The sequence below is a fragment of the Panthera pardus genome, unplaced genomic scaffold, assembly GCF_024362965.1.
Source record: "Panthera pardus isolate Hobbes unplaced genomic scaffold, ASM2436296v1 HiC_scaffold_6, whole genome shotgun sequence".
NCBI lineage: Eukaryota > Metazoa > Chordata > Mammalia > Carnivora > Felidae > Panthera > Panthera pardus.
This window is the reverse complement of record NW_026526991.1, coordinates 99,472,352-99,498,573: the sequence shown is the minus strand read 5'-3', so window position 1 is coordinate 99,498,573 and position 26,222 is coordinate 99,472,352. Positions and strand designations below refer to the sequence as shown.

General features: G+C 46.7%; 1 protein-coding gene across 2 annotated transcripts; it reads right to left on the bottom strand.

Annotated features, from left to right (window-relative positions):
- Nucleotides 1-728: 728 nt before the first annotated feature.
- C1RL (complement C1r subcomponent like) lies at nt 729-13,903 on the bottom strand. 2 transcript variants are annotated; one of them, XM_019464634.2, is made up of 6 exons: nt 13,751-13,903; nt 13,031-13,259; nt 7,167-7,356; nt 5,593-5,706; nt 5,381-5,455; nt 729-2,456 (listed from the first exon to the last, which is right to left on the bottom strand). In XM_019464634.2, the coding sequence occupies exons 1-6, from the start codon at nt 13,831-13,833 to the stop codon at nt 1,684-1,686; spliced, it is 1,464 nt and encodes a 487-aa protein (XP_019320179.1). In that variant the 5' UTR covers nt 13,834-13,903; the 3' UTR covers nt 729-1,683. The 2 variants fall into 2 exon arrangements, with proteins under 2 accessions (XP_019320179.1, XP_019320180.1); XM_019464635.2 differs by lacking the exon at nt 7,167-7,356 and having other exon boundaries at nt 13,021-13,259.
- Nucleotides 13,904-26,222: the final 12,319 nt, after the last annotated feature.

The window sequence follows — 26,222 nt, the reverse complement described above, 5'->3', positions numbered from 1 at the left end:
TAGAAACATCCAGCCCCGGGCTGGGCTCAGCTTGGTGTCCGCAGGAGGTGCGGCCGGCAGGAAAGTGTGAGCAGGTGCATCACGATGCATTTGTTAAAGACCTGCTTCTGTGAAGTGCTCTCTCTCTCCTGTCTCCAGAGACATTAAAAAAAAAAAATCACTCTTGGGGTGCCTGGGTGGCTCAGTTGGCTGAGCATCCCACCGAAGCAGGAACTCCCAGGGGGCGTCCGTAAGGATGTGGGGACTGGGTAGGGGAGATACAGGAGGTCTGGAGGACAATCAGGAGGTATCATGGTGTACCAGAAAGCAGACGGCCTTCGCTGTCCGGTATCTGCTGGGGGTTTGGGGCAAGCCACTTTCTCTCTCTGGGGTTCAGTTTCCTTATCTGTGAAATGTGGCCCGTAACACATCCATGGCAAACCTGGTGTGAGGAGTCGATGAAATAACATGGGAAGCACCTGGTGTGCGGCAGATGTCAAACAGAACGAACTATTCACTTCGGTAACTGCAGCTAGGAGATAGGGTGAGGGGTGAAGCCGAAACTTTGAACGCGGGAAGGTCCACGAAAAAGGCTTTGGAATGTTTCAGAAATGAAAGCATTTAGGACCACATCCCTCATACTCAACGTGAACAGGGGGATGAGAAGGTGACAGACTCCCAGGAGAGTACAGAAGAAGCCATGTCAGCAGGAGATGAAGTTTATTATTACTATTTACTTTATTTATTGAAAAAATTTTTGAATGTTTTTATATATTTTTGAGAGAGAGAGAGAGAGAGAGAGAGAGCGAGAGAGCAGGGGAGGGGCAGAGAGAGAGGGAGACACAGAATCTGAAGCAGGCTCCAGGCTCCGAGCTGTCAGCACAGAGCCCGATGTGGGGCTCGAACTCCTGGACTGTGAGATCATGACCTGAGCGGAAGTCAGACGCTTAACCGACTGAGTCCCCCCAGGCTTTATTTTATTTTTTGAGAGGGAGAGAGAGGGTGCAAGTGAGTGAGGGGCAGACAGAGAGAAAGAGAGAGAATCCCAGGAGGGAGAGAGAGAGAGAGAGAGAGAGAGAGAGAGAGAGAGAGAGAGAGAGATGGGGCTGGAGCTCACCCCATATGGGACTGGAGCTCATGAAGTCCTGTGAGATGATGACCTGAGCTGAAATCCAATACTTAATGACTGAGCCACCCAGGCACCCAGAAGATGAAGTTTAAAGACTGAGCCACCCAAGTGCCCAAAAGATGAAGTTTAGAGACTGAGCCACCCAAGCGCCCAGAAGATGAAGTTTAGAGACTGAGCCACCCAAGCGCCCCGAAGATGAAGTTTAGAGACTGAGCCACCCAAGCGCCCAGAAGATGAAGTTTAGAGACTGAGCCACCCAAGCGCCCAGAAGATGAAGTTTAGAGACTGAGCCACCCAAGCGCCCAGAAGATGAAGTTTAGAGGCAACCGGCTGAGATGTACAGGGTTTCCTTGGGCGGAGCACAAACTCACAAACTGGAAGGAAGAGAGAGGATGAGGAGGAGGGGGCCTCAGGAAGGAGGAGGAGTTCTATCGCATGAGGGATAGGGCAGCAGGAGCTCAAATAGAGGTTCTCTGCCCCCATCCCCATCCCCGAGCCCAGTCCGAGCTCCCAACCCTCTCCTTTTGGGGTGGGGGCCTCCAGAGTGGAGGGTCACTGCTCAAGCGCCCCCAGGGTCAGTCCTTCCCCCCCATCACTCCTTTGATCCAGTCCAGGTAGTTGAACACTTTGGTGTAGAAGCCATAGCCCTTGCCGCACCCGACGCCCCAGGATACGATTCCCGTGGCCACCCAGTGATGGGCGCGCTCATCCCATACCACATAGACGCCACCACTGTCCCCCTGGCAGACGCTCTGGTGCCTCATCTCATCCCCAGCGCAGAACATGTTGTCCGAAAACACCTCAGACCTCTGCTTCTCTTGGAGCCAGGCCTGGCAGGCCGCCCTCGGGGCGACGGGAAGCCTGGAGTACTTCAGCTCGGTGGTTAACCAGCCCCTCTCCACGCCGAACCCACTGACATAGCCCAACACGCCGCTGCGGTAGAGGGTCTCACTGTCGGGCAGACAGACCGGGAGGAGGCTGGGCCCGAGGGGGACGCTGTGTTGGAGCTCCAGGAGGGCAATGTCCCCGTTGAAGTCGTGGGACTCGTTCTGGCGGTAGTCGGGGTGCACGACCACACGGCTCACAGGGTGACTTCCCAGCCGCAGCATCTCGTCTAGGCTTGTGTGGCCCAGGAAGACATCCACCCTCCGGTTCTTCCAGGGAAAGACGCTGTCCTTGGGATAGATGGTGTGGGCGGCGGTGAGGATCCACCTGTCGCCCAGCAGGGCCCCCCCTCCACGGCCATAGATACTGGTGAAAGCTTGCCAGGGGAAGTTGCCCAACTTGGCTTTGGAGGAACCGAGGGCCTCCTGGTTCTGGGAGATGGGGGTGAGTGGCCGGCCACAGACTGGAAGAGAAGAGGGGTACGGGTGACATCAGCAGCTGCATCAGGATACATTTGTTGAACGGGGCGCCTGGGTGGCTCAATCAGTCGGTTAAGCCGTCCGACTTCAGCTCAGGTCAGGATCTCACTGCTCGTGAGTTCGAGCCCCACGTTGGGCTCTGTGCTGACAGCTCAGAGCTTGGAGCCTGCTTCAGATTCCGTGACTCCCTCTCTCTGCCCCTCCCTTGCTCATGCTCTGTCTCTCTCTGTCTCTCAAAAAATAAATAAACGTTAAAAAAAAAAAAGATACACTTGTGAAAGACCTGCTTCTGTGAAGTGCTCTCTCTCCTGTCTCCACAGATACTTAAAAAAAAATCACTCTTGGGGTGATGAGCATCCCAGTCTTGATTTTGGCTCAGGTTATGATCCCAGAGTCATGGGATTGAGCCCTGTGTCGGGCTCCACGCTCAGTGTGGAACCTGTGTAGGATTCTCTCTCTCCCTCTGCCCCTCTCCCCTGGTCTCTCTCTCTCAAAAAAATATCACTTATTTATTTTACCTTAATAATGGGATTAAAGGGGCGCCTGGGTGGCTCAGTCGGTTAAGCGTCTGACTTCGGCTCAGGTCATGATCTCGCGGTTCGTGAGTTCAAGCCCCGCGTCGGGCTCTGTGCTGACAGCTCAGAACCTGGAGCCTGTTTCAGATTCTGTGTCTCCCTCTCTCTCTCTGACCCTCCCCCGTTCATGCTCTGTCTCTCTCTGTCTCAAAAATAAATAAACGTTAAAAAAAAAATAATGGGATTAAAAATTTTAATTCCAGTGTAATTAATTTCATGTGTACAATATAGTGATCCAACAACTCTACCCATTACTCAGTGCTCATCAGGGTGAACTGTACTCTTGATCCCCTTCACCGCTTTCACCCATTCCTCAGCTATTTTTAAAAAAAATTTTTAAAAATATAATTTATTGTCAAATTGGTTTCCATACAACACCCAGTGCTTTTCCCAACAAGTCCCTCAGCTATTTTAAAGCCACTTCTCTAGACTCTTGGTGGGACCAGCCTGAGCACAATCATGCAGCAAGCCGAGGTTGTCCTCAGCGTCTGTTGTCTTTGTTTTCTGTGCCCTTCCTTCATTTTTTTATTTTATTTTTTTCAGTTTTTTTTTGTAATTTTTATTTATTTATTTTCAACATAATACTTATATATATTTTTAATTTACATCCAAATTAGTTAGCATATTCTTCTTTCATTTTTAAAAAAATTTTTATGTTTATTTAGTTTTTGAGAGAGTGCAAGCAGGGGAAGGGGAAAGAGAGAGGGACGCACGGAGTCCGATGCAGGCTCCAGGCTCTGAGCTGTCACAGCACAGAGCCTGATGTGGGACTCCAACTCACAAACTGTGAGATCATGACCTGAACCAAAATCGGATCCTTAACCGACTGAACCAGCCAGGCGTCCCGACCTTCCTTCATTTTTAACATCTTCCACTATTACCGCCCTCCCACCCACCCCCCAAAACAGTGCTCAGGCTGGCCCGAGAGCCTTCTGAGGGTCAGGAGTGAGACCTGAGAAGTTTGTTCAGACTGGGTTAGAAAGGCAATGCTTTGGACTCAAAAAAGTGGGTTTCAAAAACGGTGAACTTGAACCCTTGTATTTGCTGGTGGGTGTGTAAAATGAGGCAGCCACAGCAGAACACGGTCTGGCAAGTCCTCAAAAAGTTAAACATACAAGTATGATGGGACCTAGCAATTCCACTCACAGGGATAGACCCAAGGGAACAGAAAGCATATGTTTACATAGAAACGTGCCCACGAAGGCTCATAGCAGCACGATCCATAAAGGGCAAAATGTGGAAACAGCCCAAATGTCTTTCATGTGATGCATGGGTGAGCAAAAGGCAGGGTATCCCCACGACAACGGACTCCCATTCAGCCACCAAAAGGAATGGAATCCCGATGCCTGTTCCCACATGGCTGAGCCTTGAAAACGTGATGCTAAGTAAAACAAGCCAGACGCAAAAGGCCACATACTGTAGGATTCCCATTATAGAAAACGTTCAGAACAGGCAAATCCATGGAGACAGAGAGTAGATTAGTGGTTGCCACGGGAGGGGGAAGGGTAGATGGAGGTTCGGGGTTTCCTTTTGGGGTGATGGAAATGTTCTGGAACTAGTGGGAATGGTGGCACGAGCTTGCAAGCGTATTAAAAATGATTGCATTGGAAATTTTTAAACGGTGAAGGTGGTGAATCTTATGTTACATAAATTGTATCTTAATAAAGAGTCTTTAAAAAAAAATGGTGGACTTTCTGGCACTGTGACATCTAGGTAGGGAGATATTTTGGGGACAGAGAGCCTGTCTATGTATGCTTCAAGCAGACCATCCCAAGAGACGGGTTTCCCTTATTTCCACTCTGCGGACCCCTCTTCTCCTGTACTGTCCCACTTGATGAACTTCCTTCCTGCTTTTCTTTTCTCAGTTATCTCTTTTGTTGTTGTCGTTAATTTTGTTTAATGTTTTCTTTATTTTTGAGAGAGAGAGAGAGAGAGAGTCAGAGCGTGAGCCGGGGAGGGGCAGAGAGAGAGGGAGACACAGAATCCGAAGCAGGCTCCAGGCTCTGGGCTGTCAGTACAGAGCCTGACGCGGGGCTCGAACCCACGAGCCGTGAGATAAGGACCTGAGCCGAAGTTGAATGCCCAACCGACTGAGCCACACAGCCGCCCCTCCTTTCTCAGTTATCTCTTGATCCTGAAGAAAAAGAGACAAGATCCTTGCCTTTCCTTGTCTGGGCCCTCCTGGTTCCCCTTTCCCCCTGCACTTCTGCCTTTATCTCTCCCTTTCTACCCCAAGGCTTAAACCCCCGTGTCCTGCTCCCACAGGCCCCATGTGCAGCTGAGACTTCTTTGGGAAGTGGCCACCGGAGGGGCGCTGGCAGGTCACTACTCACCAGGTTCACAGCGAGGAAGCTCCTCCCTATCCTGTGTCTCCTTCCAGAGGCCCTGGGTTGTGCAGGGGAGTGCCCCTGAGGAGTGAAAAGACAGGAGGCAAAGAAACAGGCTCAGCCTTGGGAGGTGTGGGTGGCGGGCACCCAGAAGGCCTCAGGCCTCTTGGTGGGAGTGAGGCAAGTAGGAGCCAGTTCCCCAGCAGGTGGGAGCTTACCTGCCGGCACTGCCTGATAGTAGGGCTCCTGGCAGTGGTTCTGGATCTTGGAGGAGTTGTCTTCAGCTATGCTGATGGCCTCAGAGCCCCCACTGGGCCGACTGTGGTTCACCCCTGTAGGAAAACAGTGGTCATAAGGACCTAGAGCTGGCAACCCCGGGACCGATTCTGGCCCACGGCCATATTTTAGTTTGACTTACACAATCTTTTATTTAGAACAACCGAAATGGGGTGCCTGGGTGGCTCACTCGGTTAAGCGTTCGACTTCGGCTCAGGTCATGATCTTGTGGTTTGTGAGTTCGAGCCCCGTGTCGGACTCTGTGCTGACAGCTCAGAGCCTGGAGCCTGCTTCGGATTCTGTGTCTCTCCCTGTCTGCCCCTCCCGCTCCCCTGATCGTGGTCTATGTGTCTCTCTCAAAAAGAAATGAACATAAAAAATGATAAATTTTGAAAATAACCATGATAAATAGGGTATAGGGAAACAGGTAGTTTCAGACATGGCTAGTCAGTATATATGAGCAAGACTTCTTTGGAGGGAAATTTAGCAATACCAAGATTTAAATTGCAAGCGTTTTTTTTTCACCTAACATGTACACTTCTAAGAATTTACCTTCATACACGTGCTCAAGGTGTATAAACAAGGAAGGATACCCTTAGCAGCAATGTTTGTGGCAGCAAAGTATCAGTGGAGGGCTGGTTAAATACATTGCAGGCATCAATCAAAGGAATATTGTGTGGTCATTAAAAAGAATTAGGCAATGCTAACCACATGTACATGGGATGATCTTTAAGACATATTATTGTGTGAAAAATACTACATTTAAGACGTTTCATCAGGCAATCCTTTCCTTCCCTGTAAGAATATGTATAATTGAATGGCATAGATGTCTTTGGAAAGATACCAGGAAGTGGACAACAGGGTTGTTTCTGGACAGGGTAGCCAGGGACTAAGGGCCAGAGATCAGAGGAAGACTTACTTCTTATATTATTACCGTATTACATTAGTTTTATTCACCATATTATGTTATTTAAAAAAATTACCATGTGCTAGCATTATCTTTCCAAAAAAATCTGAGTTACCATTTGAAAATCTAGAATGTCACTTAAAAATCTGGAATTTTGGGGGTAGCTGGGTGACTCAGTCGGTTAAGCGTCCGACTTTGGCTCAGGTCACGACCTCACAATTTGTGAGTTTGAGCCCCACGTCAGGCTCTGTGCTGACAGCTCGGAGCCTGGAGCCTGCTTCAGATTCTGTGTCTCCTCCTCTCTCTGCCCCTCCCATGCTCATGCTCTGTCTCTCTCTGTCTCTCCATAATAAATAAACATTTTTTAAAAATTTGGAATTTTTGGCTTCATTTGAAGGATGAGATGATCTGTATGCATTTGACCTAGAAGTCTGCATGGAAAGAAGTGCTGGAACCGAGCAGCGGCTGCTCTGTGAATTGGGGCACAGGTGGGGCCGGGAGGGATCACTAGTCCCTGCCTCAGTAGTCACTCAAGCTTCCACCTGTCACTTCAGGATACTAGGGGCCATGGCTGTGGGCAGAGGCTGCACCCCTGGGACAGACACTCACCCACAGCTTGGTAGAGGGCCAGGAAGCCCCTGTGGAGGCCAGTAGTCCTGTCCTGAGAGGAGGCGGGTGCTCGGAAAGTCAGCCGCAATCGATTCCCTGGGGACACAAACTCCCTCTGACCAGGGGGGCTGCCCAGCGGGGAGCCCTGCTGCCCACAGAACCGGTTCGGATCCATCCCACTGGCTGTGATCTGGAAGGGGAGGGTGGGCAGGCAGGTGTGGGGTGAATCTGCACCACAGGGTCACGTCCTGGGTGTAGATTCTAGAAGGTCTGCCCACCTCTGGGGCCCAGAAGCTGTCCCTCGGGGAGATTTCCTCAAGTAGCTTTCTGTTGCATTACTGACGCCCAGGTTTCTTTCATCCATGACCAGATACCTCGCACATTTCTTTCACCTACCATAATTACCTCAAAGCCCACCATAGTTACCTCCTTTCAAGAAGCTCCTTGGGAACCCCAGGGTTTCTCCAAACAGTCCACTGGATTCTCAATTCTAAGAAGGCAGGAATTACATCTATTTTGCTCACCACTGACTCTCTGACGCTCCACATGGTACATAAAGCGCCACAGCCTTGAATCAACAAATATACAGACGTAAGTCCTTCCCATCCAGCCTCCTCCACTCCCATCACCTTCCAGTTCGGGTAACTTCCTAGGACCAACGTCTGTGAGGCAAAGACTCTTTGCAAAGACTGAGCCCCTTGGGTTCCTCGCTTTCCTGTTCTTCTTCTTTTGGAATGTTCCTCCACCTATACTCCATAAACTTAACTGTGGCCACTGACACGGTGTGAAATCTATGGACACGGTGTGTGTACATTGGCTATTGTTGCTTAATATGTTCTTTGAGCAGGCTGTCTCTGTTTCTGTCCCTTCTGGCTGCCTCCCCCCGGCTCAAATCCCTTCCTGTGGGTTCCCCAATCCAAGGAAGGGCACCTTGGAAGGAGTCCCCCTGGCCCATGCTTCGTGCCTAATCTCTGTTCTGGGTGCACCGCTCACTGGTCAGCTCATTTGATTTCTGAACCTTCATGTTGGCACACATACTCTGGGTTCTTGCTAGCTCTCTGCTTCCTCATTCTCTCTGAATCTCGAATTCCCTTAAGACCCCATCCAGCCTGTCTCTTCATGGTCACAGCAGCGGGTGGAAGTTGGCACAAAGAAAAGTTTTGTCCCAATGCTTTTGCTTCCTTAGAACATCAACAAAACTAATCTCCCTATTTCAGAGACCTACCTCTTGGGGAAGAAGCATTTTACCCTAGAAAACAGTCCTTTACTGATATACTTTGTTGTTAAATGCTCTAGTTTTCTTCTTCCCCTTCCTTACGAGCTGTTGGTTAACTAAAGTCACTTAAGAGTCTAACTAGCAACGTAGAATGACCCGGCTGAGAGTCATCAGACTTGTGTTAAATTCCAGACTTTGCTCCAACTCCCCGTGTGACATGGCGGGGGTGGGGTGGGTGGGTGGGTTTCTTAACTACCCCAGCTCTCAGTTTCCTCCTATAAAGCGAGACCTCATATAAAATGGCCTGTAAGGCCTCTTCTAGCCAGGACAACATCACGCCCTATGATAGCTGTCCAGCATCTGCACGTGGAGCCACCTGCTCATTCAAAATTCATTTTGTTGTGTGTTCTACAGAGGCTTGGGTTCCACTCATTCTTTCGTTTAGTCCTTTATTTATTTTTTTAAGTTTATTTATTTACTTTGAGAGAGAGAACATGAGCTGGGGAGGGACAGAGAGAGGAAGAGAGAGAGAATCCCAACCAGGCTCCACGCTGACAGCATGGAGCCCGATGCGGGACTCAATCTCATGAACCATGAGATCATGACCTGAGCTGAAATCAAGAGTTGGACGCTCAACCAACTGAGCCACCCAGGCGCCCCTCATTTATTCCTTTAATAAAGAGTTATTGGCTATGTTCTATGTGCTAGGCAATAGAACACCGTGCTAGGTGTTGGGGGGGGGGGTATAGATACAAACACACAGTTCTGCTCCCGAGGAGCCCACAGGCTCGCTGAGTACACCGACAAGTAAAAACGGAACTGAACTACAGGGTGTTGAATTCTGCATTTGAGGTGTCTGTGTGCTTTGCTCCGGATGCAGAGAGGAGGGAAGAGTCCTATTCCTGAGCTTAAAGTCCCTCATTGACAAGGGAAGAGTCAGGCCAAGATCACAACTGTCCGTGACCGAGAAGAGCGGGGCTCACGGTAGGTGCTCAACGGACAAAGGCTGAATTGAAGGAAGTATAGTCCCGACTGCCAGTTAAATCTGAAGCACTACACACACGCATTTATCTCCTCTCCCACCTCAAATCCCACCAACATGACAGCAAAGGGATAAAATGGTATTACGCGAGCAAGGACAAAAAAGAGAGAGGACAACGTGACAGCAGATGAGAGCTGTCCACACTTTGGAAGATAGAATGGAGATGGACCATGGCAATGAGTCTGCAAGGATAGAAGCCAACACAGGGCGGGCAGATTCTCATCACACAACCCAGGGAGGTTCCAGAAACTGGGGTAACCAGGAGCCCCTGAGGATGAGGACGAAGGAAGGGCTGATGGAAAGCCTACGCGGGGAGACCTCAGAACTCTGGATCCCTTTGCCCACGCTGTGCATCTGGGCAACTCTTCTGGCTCATCCTGGCAGATGACCTGAGCATGAGCCAGACAGCCTGGACTTGGGGTCTGCCAGCACACTTGACGGAGGAGGTGAAAACCACGACTGAGAGCAGAGGGATTAGGTGGAAATCCACGTGTCAAACAATGAGATTCCCTTCTCTGCTTGTTTGCCAGAATGTCAGCAACCCTGAGCAGGAGGCCAGAGGATTCTGATCTGAGGTCGGCTGTCCCCAAGGAAAATACTTCTGCGAGCTAATATCTGGGAGGCACCCAATAGCACAAATAGGTCACCGTGTTGATAACTCTATTTCCGAACCTGTCACTGCACAAATTTTAGCTACCCACACAGAGAATCCAGTGCCAGCCAAGTATTTCACCCTTAAATATGAATGGACAGCCAAGGATTATCAGACATTATAGGATGGTTTCTAACACAAAAAACAGAGACCAAAACAAATGAACAATAAAAGAGAACTTGGGTGAAGCAGAGATAATACAAGGAACAGAAGAAACATTTAAAAATAATCCCTGTAGAGGGAAAGGAGTAGATATTGCCTCAATGAGACAAGAATAGTATTCTATAAAAAGCACATTTTGAAGAATGAGCTTTTAGACGTGAAAAAATATGTTAGCAGAAAAAAATTAATTAATATGTTATTTAAAATGAGGAAATCTCCCAGAAAGTGGAACAAAAAGAAAAAGAGACGGAAAACAGAACAGAATGGATTAACAAGGAATAAGGAATGTAATCAATAATCAATAATATTATAATAACATTGTATGGTGACAGATGGTGACTACACTTATTGGGGTAAGCACCAAGCAATGTATAGAATTGTGTATTCAATATTTTGTACAATTGAAACTAAGATAACATTGTATGACAACTATACTTCAGTAAAAAAAAAAAAAAAAAAATACAAGAACATTCCCAGAATTGAAGGATTAGATTTGAAAAGTCTCCACATTAGAGGGCGCCTGGGTAGCTCAGACAGTTAAACATCTGACTTCAGTTCAGGTCATGATCTCATGGTTTGTGAGTTCGAGCCCCACATCGGGCTGTGCGCTGACAGCTCAGAGACTGGAGACTGCTTTGGATTCTGTCTCCCTTTTCTCTGCCCCTCCCCCGTTCATACTCTGTCTCTGCCTCTCTCTCAAAAATAAATAAACATTTAAAAAGGAAAAAAAAGTCCCTACATTAGGGGTGTCTGGGTGGCTCAGTCGGTTAAGTGATTGACTCTTGATTTTGGCTCAGGTCATGAACTCACGGTTGTGAGATTGAGTCCTGCATTGGGCTCCATGTTGGGTTCCATGCTGGGCATGAAGCCTGCTTAAGGTTCTCTCTGTCCCTCTGCCCTTTCCCGCCACCCCTGAAACTAACTAAATAAATAAAGTGAACAAACACAGATAAAAATAATAAAAAGTCTCTAGGTTAAAAAAAATCTGTACAATGAGTAGAAAAAGACTCATATCAAGGCTCATCAGAATGAAAATTTAGAAAATTGGCAATAAGGAAAATGTTCCAAAAGTTCTGGAGAGAAAGAACTAAGGACCAGGAATCATAATTGTACCAGCCTAACAACACTAGAGCAAGTAGACAGTATCATCCAAATTCTGAGGGGAAATGACTTCCAACCCAGCAAGCAACCCAAATCAATTGTCCATCAATGGTGAGGGTAGAGCTGGGACATTCAGGGTATGTACGATCCTTTACAAGTTATTTTCTCTTGCTCTTTCTGGAGCAGAATGTTCTCCCCCCAAATGGGGTACTATACCAAGAAGAGAATGATACAGGATTCAGTTCCAACACAGGACACGTAAAGGAAATGCCCAGAAGGAAGGGTAGGGAACTCCCAGAATGCCTGAGGCTCTAGACAGCAGGGGACTCAGACTGAGGAGATAAATCACCAAGAGCTCTTCAGGGGTATGTCACCAGTACAAAGGAGGACTAGAGATTGAGATGTGTGGTTGATTGTGTCGATTATATAGAGAGGATATTTACTGTCCTGGCTAAGAGTCTGGGGAGATTAGTTACAGACAGAACTAAACAAACTAAAAATCAAATCAAAAACAAACAGAAAACCCCTAAAATTCCATGTGGTTACCGACTCCTGGGAGACCCAAAAGTTGGAGAAACAAGGACATAGAATTATGGTACACCATATGCTCAGAAGTGAATATTTTAATTGTTTTAATGTTTTCTTTATTTTTGAGAGAGAGAGAGAGAGAGAGAGAGAGTTAGAGCGGGAGCAGGGGAGGGGCAGAGAGAGAGGGAGACACAGAATCTGAAGCAGGCTCCAGGCTCTGAGATGTCAGCACAGAGCCCTACGTGGGGCTCAAACTCATGAACTATGAGATCATGACCTGAGCTGAAGTCGGATGCTTAACCGACTGAGCCACCCAGGCACCCCTGAAGTGAATGTTTTAAAGTCAAGAGAATGCAAATAATGAGTAGAGAGTTAACTAGAAATGCTAATGGTGGTTGACAGGGATGACGGGGGTGGGGACATGTGGAAGGTCTAAGAGAGGTAAATAGAGTCCTCATCTTCTATAGTTAGATATTAAGTGATCAGATGCAAAAAAGTAACATAATAAGCATGCTGTTTATACATATGGGCGTAAATGCCAGACGGAGCAGCTACATGAACTGTAGGTGCTTCCTCGGGAGGGGCAGTGGGGCTGGGAAGAAGGCTGGAGACGCTGTTTTCCTGATAAGCCTTGGACTACACTCATTTTTAAAAAGAACCATGTGCACGGTATTATTTCGATAGGAATAAAATTTAACCCAAGAGACAAGATAAGGGGCCATTTCTAGAGTGTTCTTATTCTGCAACTTGTATAGTCACCTCGTCTTTTGTGATTATTTACGCCCAGCCTCCTGATCTGACAGAGCCTGCACTCCACCAATACTCGATGGATCTTTAACGACTGATATGCGAGTCCCTGCTCTTTTACTCCAGGGTTTGGCAGTACTTGTGTGTCCCTCTGTACGACTTCCAAAGGCAGGGAAGTCTTTTTTGCTCTTTTGCTCTGTGGGGCCCACACGGTAACGCGGGCAGGGACAGGGCCGCTGGTTGAAGGCTGTGCCCTGGGGCAGATCCTGGCCTCCCAGGTAAGCTGCCTGAGCCCCTGACTTGGACTCTTCAGCCATCTTTTGCCATTCAGGGCACAGCCACACCCCCCTGCCTCTGGGCTCCAGGCCAGGAGCCTTCCTCCCCAGAGTCCCTCCAGGACCCCCACCACAGCTCACTGTGACAGAGTCCTGCCCGCAGTCCTGGGACGGCTCCAGGTCAAAGTCCTGGAAGACAAGTCTCACGGCGAAGCCCTCTGGAGCCTCGATGTCACTGCTGCTCTCTTGGCCTTTGACATATGGCTCTGGATACCCGGGGGATGTCAGCTGCTGGGGTAGCTGCTGGGCCAAGAGCACGGAGCCCTGTGTGGGGCAAGCCTGGAGGACTCCCCAGAGGAGTAGCCACCACCTGTGCGTGGGTGAGAGCAACATGTGGCCACAGAGCTGTGGCCTCAGTCCTTGGGGCCCCGGCACCTGCTGGCCACTCCCTCATTGTCCCTCCTCACCCTGAGCCTCCTAGCCAGCCTGAGCTTGGACTGTGAGTTTTCCACCATTGCTCATCTCCCTAGCGAGTCTCAATCAAAGTAGGGGGCTGCTCCCTGATTCAGCAAATTTCAACCCCCTCCCCCCAACCCCGGGGATCTGAGGGAGCAATGGTGGTAGGAGGGAGGGACATTTTAATATGTTAGTTTCCTGGCTCGGATAGGAAGGCTGGGGAAGGCTGCTAGAGGCTACAGGCAAATTCCAGCTCCCTGGGCATTAATTGGCTGTGTGTGTGTGTGCGCGTGTGTGCGTGTGTGTGTCTGTGTGTGTGTCCGTGTGTGTCCCTGGGTCTGCCTCCCCCTCCCCCACCCCAGGGTCACTTCCCTTTCTTCCAGGCCTCTTCAAGGGCACACTCACATCTTGCCTTGGCAGCTTGTGGAGTGGGGGCTTCTCCAGAGGTAATTTCCCCACTCTGAGACCAGGCATCTGGAACTGGACATCTGGGAGGCTTGGCCCACGCCGGGGAACAGGAGGTGGGGCTGGGGAAGGCCTTGTGGGGGAGGAGGGAGAAGTTACTGGAAATGAGTTAAGTAATTCGCCGCAGTTCTTTTTTCAATTCTCTGAGTTGCGCGCCACCTGCTGTCTGATTCAGGAATAGTTTGCCCACCACGATTTAGAGGAAAGACCTCTCCAAAACCACATTTGCCCTCAGAAGACATCGGGGGCTGGGGAAGGCGCTGACTCTTGACTCTTGTGTACTACTTAAAACTAATTTTTGCCTCATGCATGTATCACACGGTAGGGTGGCTCCCTGTGAGTTAAGGCTGTCACCTTTAATGGCCATATGTCTCCCTCCCTGATTTTTCCACTCATTTATGTTACCAGACGGCGTCTTGTAGAAATGAAAGTTTGTGGCCCATGAACTGGAGCTACTCCTTCCTCCTCTCTCCTCATCCAGGATGGGTGGGGGCACTTGCTGAGGTTGTCTTTTGAATTCTGCCCACAACCCCTGGGAGCTGCTTGTCCAGTGGGGTCATGCTGGGGCAGGTCTGGGGTCAGGCCCAGACTCATGCTTCTTTCGACAGACGCCAGAGGCCATGGCTGGGGGCAGAGGCCGCCCTCCCTGCACCTCCAGGAGGGACACTCACCCATGGCTTAGTAGGGGGCGGGAAGCCCTTGCGGAGGCCAATGTTCCTGTCCTCAAAAGAGGCAGGTATGTGGACAGCCAGTATGTGGAGGACACAACTCCCACTGACCAGGGAGGGCTGCCCAGTGGAGAGCCCTGCCGCCCTCAAAACGACTCAGAGCAGCCCTGCTGTGATCCCAAAGCAGAGGGGTTGGGGGGGGGGCAGGCAGATGTGGGGTGAATCTGCAGCACTGGCACAGGGTCCCGTGCTGGGCGTGGACTCCAGCCCCGTGGAGGGCACACCTCTGTGTGTGTGCACCCCATCTAGGCACGCCCGCACACCTCTGGGGCTCAGAGTTATAACACATGATGGTTTTGTCAAATAGTTGGACTTACCCTTTCCCCTTCCATTCTGCTAGCCGCAAAGGCTGCTGTATGCCGAGAATGGTTCCTCACTCACTCCAGTGCTCTTGGTCCACTCTACTTTCCAGACGCTCTCCAGAAAGCCCTAGGGACACTCCCAAGCAGTGCACTGGGCCAGCTACTAGCTCCATTAAGGCAGGGACTGTGGCTACTTGGCTCACCGTCCCTGATGGCTAACACGCCGCCTACCTGTGCTCTTGAAACTTGAGTCTGTGGGTAGAAGGTCCTTAGCCGGCTTCTTCTCTCCCCCTTCCACATTAACCCTCAAATTCCCCTTCTTCCAGCCCCACTATCACCTTGCCAAGTGCTTTTCTGCTACCAGTCTTGGGGACCTGACTTTTCCTGCTTCCCCTTCTTTTGCAGGATACTTCCCTTACCCCACACAGGCAACAAAACACACAGGGCTGTAACACAGCCATCTAATAAGAGAGTGAGAAAAATCTAAAGGTACAAAACATACTAAAAATGGTATACCTCTGTGATATTTTGTAATCCTGTGATAGCAACAAGCAGCTCCTTCCAGGCTCTCCCTGGGTCATCCCACATGACCAGGCTCCTTCTCGAGCGCCATCCCTCTGGGCTACCCTCTCTCCTGGAGCATCCCTTTGCCACCTTCAGTCCAAGGGGGAGCTTGGGAGGCAATCCCTCTGACCCCCATTTCAGAAGGAACGTCTACTCTGGGCCCACGCACACCACTCAGGTCCCTGGTCATGTGTTCTCCTTCTCGTTACTTCTTCCTTCATTTGTCCCTCGCCTCCACTGCTTTCCTCCCTTCATCCAGGCCTTTGATCCTCCTCCCCCATCCAAGCTTTAGCTCTGACAGCTTCCTCTCCTCTGAGCCTCACATCACCCCATCTTTCTGGGGAGCCTCTGACTTGAGAAGGCAACTAACTTCCTATTGAACTTGGGAAGCTGTATTGCTCCCAAGTAATAGGGGTGCAGTGGAGATGGTGCCCCCAAATATCATGGTCAGAGCATTTGTCTTCCTTATATCACCCCCAGGGAAGGGGTGCTGTGGGCCACAAATTCCAAATCCCCTCAAGTTAATTGAACTTGGGGTTAAGCTGCTTCCCCCTGTTTCTTTTTCCAGCTCTTCCCACAAGGCTGATTCCTATCTTTACTGGGCAAGGATTCTTGTTATTTCAAGTGATCACGGACCCTTGGGGCACCTGGGTGGCTCAGTTGGTTAAGCATCCTGCTCTTGATTTCAGCTCAGGTCATGATCTCACAGTTTGTGGGATTGAGCCCCATGTCGGGCTCCATGCTAACAGTGCAGAGCCTGCTTGGGATTCTCTATCTCCCGCTCTCTCTCTGCCCTTCCCTTGCTTGTGTTCTCTTTCAAAATAAATAAATAAACTTAAAAAAAATCATCACAGATCTTTAAAAAAAGTTTTTTTTTAAGTTTATTTATTTTGAGAGACAGAGAGAACATGAGTGGAGAGGCTCAGAGAGAGAGAGAGAGAGAGAGAGGTAGAGAGAGAGAGAATCCCAAGCAGGTGTCACACCATCAGTACAGAGCCCAACTTGGAGCTCGAACCCAAGAACTGCGACGTCATGACCTGAGCCGAAATCACGAGTCAGATGCTCAACCAGCTGAGCCACCCAGGTGCTTGTCAAATTATCACAGACTCTAAAACTCTTTGAAAAAGAAATTGAAACAGAGAAATGGGATTTTACCTTTATGCTTGAAAGGACAAGAGAGTCCCAAAGGTCTAACAAACAAACAAACAAACATCAATCTCCCAAGTATTTATGCCTTTGAAAACCGAAGAGGTTAATTTAAATATTGTTTTCAGAGTAATAAGTTATCAACGGCCAACCAGAGTTGCAGACTTTTAAGATTTATAGATTACATTGTATTGGTCATATAGCAATCATCGCTGATGGCTGAATGTCTTAAAAGATTCCTTTGCACAAATTACACTTCCAAAGATGATATAAATATAACATAGAACAGAATTGCATGTTTTCACACCAGTGGGACTGAATGTTCTTGATTTACCACCTTATCAGAATCAACTCTATGAGGCAGAATCGTGTCTGATTTTCTGCAACTCTAGGATAAGAGGGAATATAGTCTTCTCATCTTGCCGAGATTTATTTTGTTAGTATTTGTGGGGCTTGCTTTTTAAAACCAGGCATCAGAATTTCATTTTAGGGTATTTAGAGGGTAAAAAAGGCAGGCCTGAGAAGCTTAAAATGTACAAAAGAGAAAGTTGACAAATGGAATATGAAATACTTTCTGGTTTTCATCTACAATTGGAAGACAGGTCCATCTTACTCCAGGACAAGTGAGAAGGTTTGGCCCAAGTGAGGGCTGTGGCCTGGAGAAGCAGGAGGAACAGAAGATCACTGGAAATACAGTAATTCCCAGAATGACTGTTAAAAAAAATCTCTAGAGTAGACACAACTTACTACCTGGCTCAGGAATGGCTAAAATATTGGAGAGAGTTTTTGCCCAAATTGAGGCTTGATATCTCTGAGATTGAGAAGACCTCTTATCCACCAACACCCAGACTTGACTTGAAGGAGAAGCTGAAGGAAAGTTCTGTGGGGACGATGCCAGGTGTTCACTTTTAAAAGCTTCTCTATTTCAAAGACTATTTCTATTTCTTTATGCTCCTGGTTCTCTGTTAATCACTCCCCAGACTGTGGTTGTCTCTCTCTGTGCCCTTTCTTTCCATACCGGGTGCTCTGGGGAGAAGAGCAATGGCCATGTGGAGGCCCCAGGATGCCACCTCACAGTGGAGAAATGAAGACTCTGGTGGAAGTGAGTAGAATTCACCTCCATGGACTCCTCCTCAGATCCTTCTTTCCACCTGGCCTTGAAGAGGAAATTTTGAGATACAGCCGCTGTCTGAGGTCCTGCCTTTTCATTGGATGTCAGAGTACGTAAGGCAGCTGACTGTGGCCTGCTTGGCCCATGGGCAGGAAACATGATGGGCCTTGGATGTCCAGATTGGGTCACTTGGTGCCAATTGCAGCAGGAGGCAAATGGAGCCGCAGAAGAGGAAGCCTTCTACTGCCCTCTGCAGGTAAAAATCTGGGACCTGCAGCAACTGCCCATGAATAAGAGGGACTATGGCATGAGCCCCAAGAGACCTCCTCTGGGAGGAAGGGGACCATGGCATGAGTCCGCAGGGATCTGCCCTGGAAGGAAGGGGTACCCAGCCAGCCGCTGGATCATAAGGCTTACGGGCTGGGTACTGTGTTCTTTGTCTCTGACGTTCTTTTGGTCATGCTTCACTATACCAGTCCTTCCTCATACACCCATCTAACCACCTATCAGCCCTAACAATACTGGCCACTTTAGCACTTGTTTTCACCCGCCCTGATTCACTTTATTGCCTCTAAGAAATTCTTAGAGGCAAGAGTGTTCCTACCTCCCCATGATGGTCATCAGCAACCTGAGTGAGTCTGATAGGCCTAATAAGATTGTTAGTGCTTTACCCACCAGGGTATTAACTCTCTCTCTCTCTCTCTCTCTCTCTCTCTCTCTCTCTCTCTCTCTTTGTAGCTTTGGTGGACCAACTTTATCCAATCTTCCAGAACACTCTTTAGGGTCACCCATTGGGAGAGCGTATGTCCCCGTTTGGTTGGAACAGTCCCAGTTTACACTGGTTGTCCTGGTGTAATTATTAATAGCACCCTCCTTCTCTTTCAAAGGAGTCCTGGTTTGGACAATAAGCTATATCGTCATCCTTGTGCAATAGTGCTTTGCAGCTACTTCAGTATGCTGCATGAGACCTTCCTCTCTCCAGCCCCACTCACTGTCACTTGTCACTGTGGTCACTACCCCAGGCTGAGCTCTGGGTACCTGAAGCACTTTCTGGCAGCTCCACGCCCACTGCATCGGTCAGCATGTTTTCATGAGCAACACAATACTCTCCTGGAATAACATGTGGGAAATGTGCTCAGTAACATATCTCTGCTCTCTTCTTCTCCACCAAAATCAGAGCCTTCCTTTTTTTTTTTTTAATACTTAAAAAAATGTCATCTTAATGTACTCAGGCCTGAAAGGTGTTTGTGGATGGGTTTGTCCCAAAGTTCTGAGGTCTGTCTACTAGCCTCTAAGAACTCATCATGAGAAAGAGGCTGGGAATATCCCCCAAAGGACTCTTCTATTTCCACCCTGCCAAGGTGGCTGGAAGGAAGGGCGGGGGTGGGGGGAGTCCTCAAAACAGAAAAAAAAAAAAAAAAGATCATGGAAGAGATTTTCAATGTGTTTGGAGTGAGGTCCAATGTGGTGAAGTAGTGTTGTGCTTCATTCTGCCTGTCGGGGGCAGTATAGGCTGCCCTGTCCAAAACAGTCATCGGAGAGTGGGGGTTTGAGGCTGAAGCCTTCCGCCCACAGATTACTCAGTGAAATAATTCATTTGGAATTTGGGAATTGTTGTAGAAGGAATTCTTCATATGGATGGGAGAATATCAGGCCTAAGAAGAACTTACCATTCAGGGGTGCCTGGGTGGCTCAGTCAGTTAAGCATCCAACTCTTGGTTTTGGCTCAAGTCATGAGCTCATGATTTGTGAGTTCAAACCCCTTGTTGGGCTCTGAGCTGACAGCATGGAGACTGCTTGGGATTCTCTCTCTCTCCCTCCCTTTCTGTCCCTCCCCTGCTTCTGCTTAAAATAAAAAAAAAAAAAAAAAAAAGAACTTACCATTCAGACCCTGAGACATGCACATGTAAACACGTTCATTTATTCAACCCATATTTCTTGAATGTCTGCTATGTGCCAGGTGTAAGTATGTGGAATGTATGGAAACTCTTACATTCCATTTGGTCCTACATTGTACACACACACACACACACACACACACACACACCATTTCATAGAAGACTCCATTGTTTCTTCCATTTTGCAAGCAGTAATGTGAATCCTCACAAATGTAGTAAGTTATAGACCCAAACAGGGTATGTTCTGGATCTTTGGCTTTCCCAGGTTGGAAAGTTTCAGGAGAACTATGGTTCATGGTTCTGAAAGGGATGACAGAAGGGAGATGGCCAAGTCATACACAATTTCCCAGACACAGTCCTGGTATCAGTCTACCTGTCTTCCATACCCAACACCTACCACACCTGGGATCAATCTCCCATATCCATATTTTGAGGAGTAGGCCCCTCTGGCCAGGATTTCTCCCCATCCCTGGGAGCACTGACACCTGCCCTCTTATATAATAACCCTTAGGATCACATGGAACATCTGAGAAGCCAGAGACACATCCATAGGAGTGAACAGCGGTCCTAGTCTATGACCCATCTGGTGGGAAGAAATCAGATAAGGCTGCAGCCAGAGCTGGGAGTCCACCCTCGTTTCCCTTCAGAGCATCATTCCCTATTCTCTTTGATAGTCTGTGATGGGTAGGATTGTACTGTGCCCCTAAGCTTGCACTCCATTCTAAGAGGGGCACATACCAGAGTCCCTAGGTTAGCCCATCAGAGAAGACTTTCTTGAGATGATCTGGAGGAAAGGAAGAGAAGAGCCTTAGAAGAAAACTCCGGGGCACATCAGATGACCAACTGTTCAGACTTGCCTGGAACTGAGGGCTTTCCTGGGATGGGGGCCTTTCAGTTTTAACACTAGGCAAGTTCTGAGGGAACCGGGATAATTTCCACTAACGGACAGGGGTTCAAGTGCTGGGTGGAGGCTGGGTGGGAAAGAGGCAGGGAGCTAAGAGTGTGAGGAGGCAGTGGCCACACTGCAGCTGATGCCTGGAGTGGTCTTGAGCCCAGAAGTGGTCCCTGTTTTGAAAAATCTGACACTTTGACTATAAAGGCTTGCCTTGGTCCCATATAGGTGGTGTGGCTGCAGTGAGCATTGGGGTCAGAGGACAAAGCCTCCAGGGATGTGGGACTGGAGAAGGGGCCTGATGGTTCTCTGTGCAGCTGGTTGATGCAGGCCCATGTGGAGCTGGGATTGGGTAGCTATGCCCCCATCCTGCTTTCAGGACCATCTCTCCTGCACTGGGGCCCCCTCTCTGGCTGGAAGAGAGAGATAGAAGTGATGTTGCTCTGCAGGTTGTAGCCTGGCAGGAGGAGCAGAAGTGGCTACCAAGCAATTATGGCATTAACACAGGTACAGGGGCTCTTCAGGGCTGGTGCCATGTGGGATGCTCCCTTGTTCACATCTGGGAGTAGGGACACAGAGAGAATGCCAGGAGTTGACGACTTGGGCTCAGGAGCCTTGGGGAGGGGAACATGTCTGAGGGAAAGCTAGCACTATTTTCTTAATTTTGTCATCATGAGACACTTTTGCTTCCCTTACTCTCTCTAGGGGCACAGGTGTTGGGACTGGCTGTGGGGCTATAGCCCTGAGCCTTTGAACCACCTCCCTGAGCTTCTGGTTCGACAATGTGTTGTTCTCTCATTTTGTGATGTCTGGCTCATAATCAGGTTGTCAGCTACTTGAGTGACTCAGAGATTTCTACCTTCGTATCCCTAAACAATGAGTGCATGGGTCAGACTCCAGGCAGCTTAGCTAAGACAGAAAGAATTCAACTTAAATTTGAACTACTCCTCTGTCAAGAAAGCCTGCAGTTTGAGTTAAGCCAAATTAACTGCCTACTTGAAAAAAAAAATCAATACTCTTTGGAAGAACATCACAGAATCCACAGTCTTTATAATGTATTATCGCCATGTCCAGGATACAATCCAAAATTACTCCAAATATGAAGAACCAGGAAAACACAAACCACACTCAAGAGAAAAGACAACAGAGAGCATTTCCCAGGATGACCCAGATGTTGGAATCAGTACACAGGCTTTTGGCACCCAAAGATGCAAAGAGGAATATGCTCATGGTACAGAAAAAAAAAAAAAAAAAAGGAAACATAAGCAAAGAAACAGAAACTTTAAAGAAGAACCAAGTGTAAATTTTAGAATTGAAAGATGCAATACTCTATGAAATTAAAGAAAAATCATTGGAGGGGCTTAACAGAAGAATGGAGATGGCAGAAGAAAGAGTCAATGACCTTGCAGATAGATACATAGAAATGATCCAATCTGAAGATCAGAAGAAAAAACTCAGAAACTCAGGGACCAGTGGGACAAAAACAAAAACAAAAACAAAAACAAAAAACCCCTCTACTATATGTGTTCTTGAGTACCAAAAGGAGAGGAAAGAACGAGGCAGAAAAAAGTATTCAAAGAAATATGCTGGAAATTCCCAACTCTGGTGAAAAAAAAAAACAAACAAACATTTTTAGATCCAAGAAGCTTGGTAAACTCAAAGCAGAATGGAAAATTAAAAACACACAAAAGGCACATCTAGGCAGGTCATAGTAAAACTGCTAAAAACCAAAGGTAAAGAGAAAATCTTGAACACACCCAGAGCAAAAAAAAAAACAAAAACAAAAACAAACAAAAAAAAACAAAAACAAAAACAAACAAACAAACAAAAAACTAAAAAAAACCCCCAAAAAACCCCAAAAATAAAAAACCACACTGCACACAGAGAACAACATTTTCAATGCCCCTGTTTTCCCATCAAAAACAACGCAGACTGGAAGTGAGTGGAGCAACATCTTTAAAATTCTGGAAGAGGGGCGCCTGGGTGGCTCGGTCGGTTAAGCGTCCGACTTCGGCTCAGGTCATGATCTCATAGTCCGTGAGTTCGAGCCCCACGTCGGGCTCTGTGCTGACGGCTCAGAGCCTGGAGCCTGTTTCGGATTCTGTGTTTCCCTCTCTCTCTGCCCCTCCCCTGTTCATGCTCTGTCTCTCTCTGTCTCAAAGATAAATAAACGTTAAAAAAATTAAAAAAAAAAATAAAATTCTGGAAGAAAAAAAAATCGTCAACTCAGAATTGTCTTTCCGATGAAAATCTTCCAGAATGAAGATGAAATAAAACCATTCTCAGATAAAAGAAATCTTGGAGACTTTGTCATCAGCAGACCTACAGGATGAGAAATACAAGAGACAGAGAGAGAGAGAGAGAGAGAGAGCGCAAGCGAGAGCACCTGGGGCAGAAGGGAAAGGAATCCAGGTGGAAGAGGAAGCTGCAAGTTGCGATAAAGAGAAATGGTAAGTTTGTAGCTAAATATAAAATCTATGTTTTATTCTTAAGTTAAAAATGTATATACCTGTTGAAAGCAAAAATTATAGCATTGTATCATGGGTTTTATAGCATATGTAGATGTAACATACATGAAAACCATAGCATAATGGAGAGAGTTGGACTACAGTTCTTCATGCAGTATTAATTCTAAGGAGATGAAAAAGCTAAGGATGTGGAGAAGAAATTCTCTCTGGGGCAGTGGCTCTCTACTCTACCTGTGGTCTGGCAAGCCCTGGGGGTCCCTGAGATCCTTTCAGGGTGGTTGTGAGGTCAAAATTATTTTCATAATAATTCTAAGATATTATTTGCTTTTTTCTCATGAGAGTGCCATGGAGTTAGCAGAGGCCACGTGAGGTGTGGAGACATCATCTCCTGACAACTAAAGGAAGATGTATTTGTGTATCCTTGTGTTTTACAATGTTCTCTGTTTTGAATTGCTCAAAACAGATATAAACAATATATCTGAACAAGAATTTTGAATAACAGTTATAAGACTAATAGTTGGGCTTGAAAAAAGCATAGAAGACACCAGAGAATCTCTTGCTGCAGAAATCAAGGAACTAAGAAATAGTGACCATAAATTAAAAACTGCTATAATGAGATGCAAAATAAACTAGATACAGTGACAGAGAGGATGGAGGAAGCAGAGGAGAGAATAAGCGAAATAGAAGAAAAAATGATGGAAAATAATGAAGCTGAAAAAAAGAGGGAAAGGAAACTACTAGATCACAAGAGGAGAATTAGAGAACTAAGTGATTCCATGAAATGAAACAACATCCATATCATAGGAATTCCAGAAGAAGAGTGATAGAAAGGGGCGGAAGGCTTATTTGAACAAATTATAGCTGAGAAATTCCTTATTCTGGGGAAGGAAACAGGCATCCAAGTCCAAGAGACACAGAGAACTCCGTTTAAAATCAACAATAACGGGTCAACACAATGACATATCATAGTGAAACTGGAAAAATACAAAGATAAAGAGAGAGTTCTGAAAGCAGCTACAGACAAATGGTCCTCAACCTACAAGGGTAGACACATAAGGTTAGTAGCAGACCTGTTTACTGAAACTTGGCAAGCCAGAGGGGGTGGCAGGAAATATTCAATATGCGGAATAGGAAAAATATGCAGCCAAGAATCCCTTATCCAGCAAGGCTGTCGTTCAGAATAGAAAGAGAGATAGACTTTCTCAGACAAACGAAAACTAAAGGAGTTCGTGACCACTAAACCAGTCCTGCAGGAGATCCCAATGGGGACTCTGAGTGGAAAGCAGCACTTTGTAGTGGAAAGACTACAAAGGACCAGAGATATCACCATAAGCACGAAACCTACAGATAACACAATGACACTAAATCCATACCTTTCAGTAATCACTCTGAATGTAAGTGGACTAAATATCCCAATCAAAAGACATAGGGTATCAGAATGGATAAAAAACCAAGAACCATCTATATTCTGCCACAAGAGACTCATTTTCAACCAGAGGACACCTGCAGATTAAAAGTGAGGGGATGGAGAACCATCTATCATGCTAATGGACATCAAAAGAAAGCCAGAGCAGCCATACTTTTATCGGAAAACTAGATTTAAAAAAAAAGACTAGGGGTACCTGGGTGGCTTAGTTGGTTAAGCATCCAACTTTGGTTCAGGTCATGAGCTCGTGGTTCGTGGGTTTGAGCTCCATATCGGGCTCTGTGCTGACAGCTTGGAGCCTGGAGCCTGTTTCAGATTCTGTGTCGTCTTCTCTCACTCTGCCCCTCCCCTGTTCATGCTCTCTCTCTCTCTCTCTCAAAAAATAAATAAATAAACTAAAAAAATTAAAACTACAACCAGAGATGAAGAAGGGCATTATAAAATAATTAAGGGGTCTATCCATCAAAAAGAGCTAACAATAGTAAATATTTATGCCCCCAACGTGAAACACTCAAATATATAAATCAATTAATCACAAACATAAGCAAACTTATTGATAATAAATTGTAATTGTAGGAGACTTTAATACTCCACTTACAACAATGGACAGATTATCTAGGCAGAGAATAAGTAAGGAAATAACAGCTCTGAATGACACATTGGAGTAGATGTACTTAACAGATATATTCAGAACGTTTCATCCTAAAGCAGCAGAATACAATTCTTCTCAAGGGCACATGGAACATTGTCCAAAATAGATCACATTTTGGGTCACAAAACAGCCTTCAACAGGTACAAAAAGATTGAGATCATGCCATGCATATTCTCAGATCACAATGCTATGAACCTTGAAATCAACCACAAGAAAAAATGGAGGTTAAAGAACATCCTACTAAAGAATGAATGTGTTAACCAGGAAATTAAAGAATAAATTTAAAAATACATGGAAGCAAATGAAAATGAAAACACGACAGTCAAAAGAAAAGGAGCAGCAAAATAAAGCCTAAAGCCAGTAGAAGAAGGGAAATAATAAAGACTAGAGCAGAAATAATACAGAATCCCAAAAAAACAGTAGAACAGATCAATGAAACTAAGAGCTTGTTTTTTGAAAGAATAAACAAAATTGATAACCCCCTAGCCAGACTTTGCAAAAAGAAGAGAGAGAACCCAAATAGATAAAATCACAAATGAAAGAGGAGAGATCATAACCAATAACACAGAAATACCAACAATTATTAGAGAATACTATGAAAAATTATATGCCAATAAACTGGACAATCTGGAAGAAATGGAAAAATTCCTAGACACTCACACACTACCAAAATTCAAATGTGAAGAAATAGAAAATTTGAACAGATCCATAATTAGCAAAGAAATTGAATCAGTTATTAAAAATATCTCGACAAATAAGAGTCCTGGGCCAGACGACTTCCCAGGGGAATTCTACCAGACATTTAAAGCATAGTGAATACTTATCCTTCTCAAATGGTTCCAAAAATAGAAATGGAAGGAAAGCTTCCAAACTCATCCTAGGAAGCCAGCATTACCTTGATTCCAAAACCAGACAGAGACCCCACTAAAAAGGAGAATTACAGGCCAATATCCCTGATGAATCTGGATGCAAAAAGTCTCAACAAGATACTAGCAAAATGAATTCAACAGTACATTAAAAGAATTATTCACCATGATCAAGTGACATTCATTCCTGGACTGTAGGGTTGGTTCGATATTCACAAATCAATCAGTGTGATACATCACATTAATAGAAGAAAGGATAAGAACCATATGATCCTGTCAATTGATGCAGAAAAAGCATTTGACAAAATACAGCATCCTTTCTTAATAAAAACCCCCAAGAAGGTTGGGATAGAAGGAAC